At 32.1% G+C, this 10,357-nt stretch overlaps 1 protein-coding gene across 1 annotated transcript; it reads right to left on the bottom strand.

The window, feature by feature from the left end:
- Positions 1 to 2,598: 2,598 nt before the first annotated feature.
- Positions 2,599 to 6,122, bottom strand: LOC140832887 (UDP-rhamnose/UDP-galactose transporter 2-like). The gene is made up of 5 exons (XM_073197165.1): positions 5,672 to 6,122; positions 4,759 to 4,943; positions 4,024 to 4,224; positions 3,274 to 3,435; positions 2,599 to 3,164 (listed from the first exon to the last, which is right to left on the bottom strand). The coding sequence occupies exons 1-5, from the start codon at positions 5,799 to 5,801 to the stop codon at positions 2,805 to 2,807; spliced, it is 1,038 nt and encodes a 345-aa protein (XP_073053266.1). The 5' UTR covers positions 5,802 to 6,122; the 3' UTR covers positions 2,599 to 2,804.
- Positions 6,123 to 10,357: the final 4,235 nt, after the last annotated feature.

Below are 10,357 nucleotides of genomic sequence, written 5' to 3'. Positions count from 1 at the left end.
TAGGCAACATACATATATACATATATATATATATGTATATATATGTCATCCACTTTATGACAAATATATATGATCTTCTTTACTAGTTTACGGTAGGTTGATGTTACATGTGGAGTCAGTGTCCCTACATGGTTTGGATGGACAAGATTTACACACATATGTGATTTAAAAATAATTAGTGGACCTCATGTATGTCTGGCTAAATTTGAGTCATTGATTCTATCATAGGGTAGTGCCCCTACATGTAGGATGAAATCAATCCTACTTTACATACAAGAGTGCATATCTAAATTATATTATTAAGTGTGAAGACATGATAATAACTATCTAGAGAGGACATTAAATTTTTTTTCTAATTTTACCCTTATATGATACTAATATTACACTTTTGTTTTTTTTTTTTTTTGTTTTAAATTTCAACACACTTTTATTTTTAATTTTTTTCATTTCAACAATTCAAATATCAATTTAGTCCCTCCATAATTTGTAAATTTCACTTTAATCCATCGATAATAATAAAAAAGATTGTACACACATGCATCGCGTGTGCAGAGTAACTAGTATATTTTAAGATCGTGTAATTTGAACGAAGATATTTGATTTTTGGTCTTATTATCAGTCAATTCACAATCTTAGTCTACTGACTTTGACGTTTTTTTTCAAAGTTTATTCATTTTCCCTCGGGATGTTTCTTAGGCATTTTCATAAGTGGGAGGTAACTAATATTTATAGCAAACCTACAAATTCCCAAACCATATTTCTAACACGTAGTACCACCTCTGAGCTGTGGTGCATTTATAAATACATTTTTAGTAGTAATGACAACGTACATAAAATGATAACTAACCCGAAGCACCATTAATTATATATCCACACACAAACTAAAAACAACATGGCCACTATGTTGTGCTCAATGGCGGGGGCAAGATTATTAATCTATTCGGACTAAAATTTTAAATTATAAAATTTTTTAATTTTTAAATTGAGTCATTCGATTTAATATTAAATTAATCCAAAATTATCACAAACTTAATATGTATAAAATTTTAAAACATTTAGCTAGGTAGGACATACTGTGACATAAAATGATTGTGCTTTGTTCTAAATTTTTTGGAGAATTAAGGTTAATGAATTTTAAAATTTGCCATCTAGATTACTTTTTAAATAGATTTCATTTTGTCTTATCAAGAGCATTTTTTTTTTTTTTATCAAGAATCTGCATTAAAAAAGAGCTTTTTCAAGAGCCAAAAAATGTGACTTGAACTTTTTTTTTGAAAACTAAGGTGACTTCAAACTTTAACTTCAAAAAATGTGATAAATTTTTTATTTTTTTCCCCATTAACTACTATGATAATCATATTTTAATATTTAATCATTATTTTTGTAGTATATAATAATAAACTCATTATTTAACTATTATAATTATTATAAACCTTATTTTTGTATTTTGGTTTGTTTAAGTTGGTATAGATCACTTAGTATTCTAAACATATTTTTAAATTTATTTTGATTCTTCTTTTACGTAAAATTTTAAATATACTTTTTTCTTCATTCTGTTTTCTTTATTATCATTCCAACCGGATACAATCTAATCTAAATGAGAAAATTAAATTGAAATTGACAATATATTAATGTTTTGAATAAATATTTAAATTATACATATTTTAAATCTTTAATATTGATTATTGGAATTAAAATTGTATGCAATAAACGATAAATTCTACAAAGTTGTTATAAAGTTGAATATATTTTATTTAGTTGGCAAAAAACTTACATGTATATCCAAAAATGTAAGAAATATAATTTAATTATAAATAAGAAAATAAAATTATTCTAAATTTTTAAATAAAATAACATAAATATATATTTTTCAAGATTTAATAATTCAAGTTTATCCAATAGTATATTTGTATAACAACTGACAAATTAGATAAAGTGGAATGTCACTAACATTCTTTGCAGTATCAATAGTGTTCCCATAATAGTGCACCGACGCATGTATAATATTTTTATAATTTATTTTATTAATATTTAAATGAGGATCAAAATTAATTATAAGAAATAGTGAGACTAAACTGTAATTTTGATATATAAATTAAAAAATAAAAGAATAAAAAATTGAACTTAGAAGGAATTGAACATATAACCTAAACCTCAAAAGACAATGATTCTTTCCACTGAATTACATATAACTTACATTAAAATTTTAACATTTTATTAATATATATAATTAATAAAACAGACCATGACACTGAAATTAGTTACTTTAAGTGCCTCAAACTTAATAAAGTAGTATAGATAAACAAAGTTCTGGTTCCGGTTTTTAAAAACCAAAACTGAACCATAAGTCCGATCCTTAAGAAATGGTTCTTGTTCCGGTTCAAAGAAACCATGATCGGACCCAAGTGTAGGCCACATATTTATTTATTTACTATTTATAATAAATACATGGAGCTTTGCTCCATTCTTGCCAGTTTGTCGTGTACATGATGTTCGGTTTAGACATCACATTTCATGCATTTAGTTGGCATTATTTTTTAGTAACTCAGTGATTCAAGACACGTTTAGTTCGATAAAGTGTCTCTATAACAATAAACATGACAATCATAAATGTGACTCAATTAACACATTAAATAACATAATATTGGACATGTATCTCCTTTGCTTTCTCAATCTCTGAAAATCCAAACAAATTCATTCCTTTGTTCCTCTGCTTTCTTCAACTTCCAACTCAGACTACACAAATAAACAAATGGGATAGCCAAGCTCAAAATCTTTAACGAAACCCGAACCTGGATCCATCCCTATGCCTTTGACTCACCAAACTCAAGGTCTTCAATGGGAGTTATTTCCATGCCTTCCTTTATTAATCTAAATTCCTCTTCTGTCAAGCTATTTTTCCCATGGGGCATGATCTTGCTATGAGTCTGCTTTTCAACTTCCACAGCCCAACTGTAGATTAGCATGCCAATTACTGCAACAAGCATTCCCAATATGTTCTTGAAAGTCAACTCTGAATCGAATATTAGCCATCCCAAAGTTAATACGCATAACGTTTTCATGTGGCCCAAAACTTGGAAAGAAACGGCTGAAAAACGTCCAATGCAAAGGTACTGGCTAATGTTGCAGAACACGGCTAGAGAACATGAAAGGAGTATGAATAACTGCAAATTATTGTCCCATAATATTAGATGTAATGGAAGTATTAATTCCTGAGTGAGTTAATATATGATGCTGCAGGATGAACATTGATAGGACGGAATGGATGCTTACTATGGCTCCGAAAGTGAACTTGTAGTCCAGAATTAATTTTCCGGAAAGATAGTAGTCAATTATAGGACCAAGTACGAGGAGAGAACCAGCTTGAATAGGAGCTGTTTTACTCAATAATTCAAATGATCCGATCGAGTACTTCTTCTGCAAGGAACCTATTGACTGCATCCAAAAGAATATCTAATGAATATCTCTGCAGTGTAAGAATTCAGGAAAGAAAAGCCTAGCAGGAAAAGGCTAGAACCAGCATCCCATTTGTTCATTAAGTTAGAATTGATATTCTTTTTTTTCATATTTTCAGTTGTGAGATTGCAGGAGTGAGCCATTGGCGTTTGGAGTGAGCAGAGCCTTTTAAAAACAGAACCCTCAATCAGTGTTTTATATTTTAACCAAGCTTGCCTGAAATTGAAAGTTGTTATCAGTTCAATGAGGTACTTCTGAAGTGCTACCATGAAGATAAAAGGGATAGGCAAAGAGAAAAGGTTGAAGCATGAAGTAGAAATGAATTAAAACACAAAAAATCCAACTTTGTTTAAAAAACTCCGGTGGAGCTTTTACTCTGCCAAAGGAGAACAAAATATTTCCAATTGGTACCACATTCTTTCATTGTCGACCCCAAGTGTATCAACCTTAATGTCAATACACAGCATAGGCAATGCAGAAGTTTTAGACAGTAATTCATCTCATCAAGATCAAATTATATCAAAAAACTTACAATATTAATAAGGGCAGGTAATAAAATTTACTCACAATTTGTTGTAAAGATGTTGAGAAAACTGCAACACAAGCACATATAAAACCTTTGGCATTCACTTGGACATCAGTCACAGTGCAAACACCCACGCCTATAACCACGACGACGACGGAGATTTTAACTTCCTTTGTGTACCCTTTATTATGGAGGATCCATTCCATTACACAGACCACAGGAATCATGCTCAGTTTGGATATCTACACCAAAATACAACGTAACATCAGCTTAATCAAGAAAAGGAGTCATGACTAGATATATGAAAAACCGATCTCAGAAGCTGAGAAGACAGGACGCGTCTGAATTTTACAATTTTCAAAGAAAATAAAACTTAGAACTTTGTTGATGTCATAAATTATAAGTCACAGGTTTCTAAGCTAGAAATCTATTGAATGCTATACACTATACCACAGCAAAATAGGATCATTGGTATCAATACTAAAACATAGACAGATTTAGAGGTTTTTTATTTTATGCAGTCCCCAATGTGAGTAAATATTCCAGGAGGTGGAAGCTTTAAATATGCAAATATCGCAATCATTATTCAAAGTGTATGGATGATAAATAGGAAGATAATTTTAAGTTAACATAATATTAATCATATTAATTGCTCGATAAACGTGAATACATCTAATTACTAGGTAAGTAGAATATATTGGCAAGTCAAGAAAACATTGGATTAATGTAATGTATCTAAGCACCAAGACGCATGTGGGCTAAAAGTTCAAGCATACTTGGTAAAATCCAACTGAGTTCAACATAAGGCTGAGATTCATCCCCGTGATAGACATATTTGCAACAATTGAGAACCAAAGAAGCTCCCAAAGAGGCACATGCTTAGAGGTAGAATATCCTGTAGCATTTGATATTGCGCCAACAAGTGCAGTAACAGCAAAATGGAAACCAGTCAATGTTGTGGCTGCATGAAGCAAAAGAAGAATTAAAACATGAACTTAAAAAGATGACTCTACAATATAAAGTCCCATTAATTATATAGAGATCACATAATTCCACGATCAACACCTCTTTAAAGTCTTGATTGATACTAAAAGTGGAAAAAAATGCGAGATCACACCATATCACAAATATCAGTCCATAAGAATAGCCCCACGATAATTATAAATAAAAGAGTAAGTTTGAAGCAAAGGACCTAATCACTTAACTCAAAAGGTGATTCCGAGGTGGAAGTGAGCTACATAAGGCATTCTGGTAAATTATGCTATACATCTGATTCAGAAAGCTACATCTTAGTTCCTTGATCCTTCACAAATTATCACAGTAACTAGACCAGTTACAAAGATCAAAATGCAAACAGAGGCACTAATCAGCAAAAAATTTTAAAAAAAAAATACTGCAAATGAGGACAAATTCGTTGTAGGTGCTCAAAAGTGGTACATTAACTATATGGGCACAACTCCATTCAAATTCAAATTAAAGATGCCCACTTCCCCCAGCAAAAAAAAATGAGTTGATCTCAAGCAACAAAAGTAAATAACATTCAAATAAAATTTACCAAGATGCAACAACAATTATGAACAAATAAATAACACAAGACAATAGTGGAGAGGCAAACTCGGAGGACCGAGATCCAAGAAAATGAGCCCCATTTAAGCTACAAAGACACATCGCAGATCAGATGGCACTTACCGAATGTGAAAGCATATCCATTGTTGGACATGAGTTGCTTATTTGCCAGAATGATGCCCACAGAACTGATGACATTCATAGCCCAGGCACCCACATCAGACACTGCTGACGGCTTCCTCTCCACCTCCATCTCTGAATCACCTGCCTCAACTGTCTTTTCTTTACCTGGGACCTCAAGAATTTGGTAATGGCGGAGGGTTCTTGATTGTTAAAGCCGTATAATAGTGAAGGAAAGCTTATAGATCCGCTCCTCACAAGGAATGGGGTAGGGTGAGAAGAATGTGATGCGTGGATAAATCTCACATCGGGTATACATGCATGATTTTTGCTGCGTGAATGGGAATCGATTCACGAAAACGAAATTTGGTGTGTGAAATGGGAAGAGGGAGAGAGTAATATATACAACGAAGACAGTATGATTCTTCTTTTCTTTCGTTACATTAGGATTTGGATGTGTGGGTGTGGTAACCGGCAATTGGGATTTCAGAAATTCCCCTTTTTTATTTTGGTAAAATTTAAAAAAAAAAATGTATGGGACGTTCTCACGGATCGTATTTTGTGAGACAAATCTCTTATTTGGGTCATCTATGAAAAAGTATTACTTTTTTATTCTAAGAGTATTATTTTTTATTCTGAATATCACTAGAGTTGACCCGTCTCACAGATAAAGATTCATGAGATCGTCTCACAAGAGACCTACTCTAAATGAATTGGAGTTAAAAAAACAAGAAAATGAGAAATAAACAATGTAAAATCGTTAAACCAATTATAGCTATTACAATGTGTTCGGATAAAATGATTTGATCCATTTGGATCTCAGATTTCTAATCTGACTTAACTCAAATTGTTTATCCATGAATATGCGTATCCTTCGAATCAAAAGTTATCATATTTATACTTTGTGCATGTTATGTACATATAAATCCGTTTTTATAAAAATAAAAGAGTTGTATAATGATAAATAATTTTTGGATATTATATTAAATTAAGAAATTTAGAGATGTTTTTGTAAGCTTTTTGATAATTAATTACAATAGATACTAAAGTAGATGATTTAAAAAAAAAATCAGGTTGTGACCATTATATGATAAGTACGTCTCACATCTCACGAATCTTTATTTGTGAGACGGGTCAACCCTACCGATATTAACAATAAAAAGTAATACTCTTAACATAAAAAATAAAATTTTTTATGGATGACTCAAATAAGATATATGTCTCACAAAATACGATTCGTGAGACCGTCTCACATAAGTTTTTGCCTTATATGATTTATCTTTTATGGTTATTAGACACAAGTTTTTAATTACCGCCAAATTACAAAGATATAGCAATATATTACATATTGAGATAAAAATTGAATTAAGCGAATTTCATGAAAATGAATAGCTTTCTTTATTTTTCTTTTTTTGTGGATTTGGATATTTCAAGAAAAAATTTGAATCAAAGAGTGAAGAAAAGTAAAGAGTCTAAAGAAAATAAATAGAACAGATGAATATAAGATATAATATTACAATTATTTTGCAAATTCAAATCCTAAAAAATCATACCAATTTTGGGTGATTGAGTAAATTATATAAAATGGCATCAAATCCATTTCAAATATGAATTTGAAACATTTGAAAATACTATTTACCAAATTCCAACAAATCTAAGATTATCTAACATGCTCAAAGAATTTGTTTATATCATAAAATCGTAGGATTAATGGTTAAAAAACTATTTACACAAGATTGGTTGTACACATTTTATTGATGATCATTCATGTTTGGGTTTAAACTTTAAGAAAGAAGCATTGTGATTTGTGAGCCATTCATTTATGAAGTTGCTGGAATTGTTGATGCAGTGGAACCAAGTAAAAATGGCTACATGATCGATGAATCTGCTGTTTTAGAAATTTAAAGAGTTGTAATAGAGTTCCCCCCACGCAAGGAGCCCATAACAAATCTTTGACTTGACACCAAAAATCTCTTTCAAACATGAAATGTTTAATAGGTGATGATAATATGATATTATCGAATGTTGTGTTTGGATTGAAATATTTGATTCGGATGGAAGGATTTGATATGGGGAAGGATTTGTGGATTGAAGTATTTGATTCCGTGGAAGGATTTGATATGGAGAAGGATTTGAATTGACATTCATTTTTGATGGATTTCGAATACATCATAATCTTTGTTGTATTTATATATGCATAAAAACTCACATGAGACCATATCAGTTGTTCATTTCATGAGACGGATCACCGACCTAACTTGATCCATGATAAAATATTACTTTTTAATGTACTATGCATTGGGTCAAACCGTCTCGTAGATATAGATCTGTGGACTGTCTCACAAGATATCTAATCATACATAATTTAAGGTGAGGTGAATTTAAAATCCTTCAAATATAAATTCATTTAGGGGTGGGCTCAGGTAGGAACCCGTCACGTAACCCTCATACCTAGTCTCCATCCCGATAAAAATTGAAAATATTTTTTTTCATCCAGATCTAGTATCTAACAAGTACAGAGACTCGAATGTTTGAGATCATGTTATGTAGGAAAATATATTTCGATAATATTTTTTTAATCCATTTGATACCTTGGGATGTCCCGGGCCATGCATAGTGCCCGAGTCAGGAAAATGGAATATTCCCGGGTCATGGATAAATCCGGGCCAAGAGGACGAAGATCTGCACAGAATTCCTGATCTCAAGCAACCCGGGACATTGAGGGGATAGCTCAAGGACATGGAGGATCTATGGAGATGGTTCATCAAGAGGCCGGGCCATGGAAGCACCTGGGACATAGCCTCCCCGGGACGTTGTATACCCGGGCCCTTAGGAAGTCTCCCGAGAAACACCTTACCCGGACCACTTCGATATGAGTGCCGCATTTATTAACGCCGACAAAGTAGGGTGTAGACGGCCGACCTATCTCTGACACTAAATGGTTGACAAAATCAGACACGCGGGATGTGACTATTATATGATTTGACGTATCAGGATATATGATACAATCAGTCGCCCTACTATAATTAGTATGTAGCACGAAGAACGAGGTCATCATTACTTCTCTTACTATAAATATCAGGTTCTCTCTTTGCATTGGAGATTGATTCATTTTATGGCCTACACTCATTACACTAATATCACAACCATCACTTGGTTACATTAGTTTTTTTTCTTGAATCCTTCACTGACTTAAGCATCAGAGTGGCCACGCCGGACACCTCTCTGGCGCCCATTCATGAGTTCATCTCCTTGTCTGTAGGTCACAATGGAAGCTATAGCTCACAGATTCATCTACTTTGCTCATTTTCAACAACATTATTGATTCGATCCGGTGGAGCACCGACCCTACTCATCCATTTCACCAGGATCACATCACCATTGATAGCTCTATAAGCAAAAATTGAATCTGAACCAGACACGTCAATTTTTAAATTTCGATTAGCCCGAGCACGACAAAGAATATATATAAACATTAAAAATCAAATCATCTTCTTGTTATATCACAAATAAACTGAAACAATTTCTCGATTAATCAAAGAAAATCCAAAACCAAAATTGACATGCAAATTCATTGTTTCATTAACCACTACACAACCTCCTCAAGCTCTATCGGCCAACAATCGGTATTCTCTTAGTTTAATAATGATCGGTGACTGTATTTATTCACTAATAATATTTTATGAATAAATATAAAGACCATAAAAAAAATATATATTATTTTATTAATGTAACCATTTGTCATCAATGGGTAATACCAGACGTGGATTTCCTTTTGACGATAGGTTGTCCTTTTCGGTCACGTCGCTGAAGAGGAGACAAAGATGATAACCTCTTTTTTATTTTGTACAAATTTATTTGATTATAATTATAATGTTTGTCTATATGATTTTTATTTTATTTTATGAATTAGTTAACGCATATCAGAATATTTTCTGGGTGGGAATAAGACAGGATTCGGGATTTTTTCATTCCTAAATTAATCTCAACAATCAAATTGATTTATAATTTCCAATCAACACGACACAACTAGTATAGTATTGTTACTATTGTCGCCTTGTGCAAAATGTACTCGTACTTCTCTAAATTTGAATAATAATAATTTGGTTTACGGATTTTTGTAAAACAAAAATTGACTGGTCTCAGCTCTTTACATAAGCTCAACTGGACAACAACCTCATTGAAAGAACTTCAAAAAAAGAGCGAGCAAATCAGCATAAACTCACGAATGATATCATAATAGTTCTCAAAGCGAACGTGTGTACCCTGCGTCTGGGATCATCTTAGGCACATCGATTGACGTTCGCCTGGACTAATCTTGAAAATTTACTCAAACACATTTTTTTATTCAATTACTTGTTCAAAACAAAAGAGTCAAACCCAAACCTCGGCGATCCAACGCCCCAACGTCATAATCAGAAAAAGATAGTGCTGAACAGAAGAACAAGATGAAGACATCTCAACATCCAAATCAACCGGAAAAATTTCAATTTCAAGTCTTTTGGATGAAAAAAAAGAAGAAATTGATGTTGATAAAAAAAATAATGAAAATAAAAAAATACAAGTCTGAAAGTTCTAGATACTCTAATGATTCGATGGAAAAAGATGAAATTGAATTGAATTATTGAATAATTTTAATCATGCTACTAGTATTTTTTTGTTTATTGTGACAATATAACTTAATTATTT

This window comes from Primulina eburnea, chromosome 5, assembly GCF_022965805.1.
Source record: "Primulina eburnea isolate SZY01 chromosome 5, ASM2296580v1, whole genome shotgun sequence".
Classification (NCBI taxonomy): Eukaryota; Viridiplantae; Streptophyta; class Magnoliopsida; order Lamiales; family Gesneriaceae; genus Primulina; species Primulina eburnea.
This window is presented reverse-complemented; position numbering and strand designations above follow the sequence as displayed.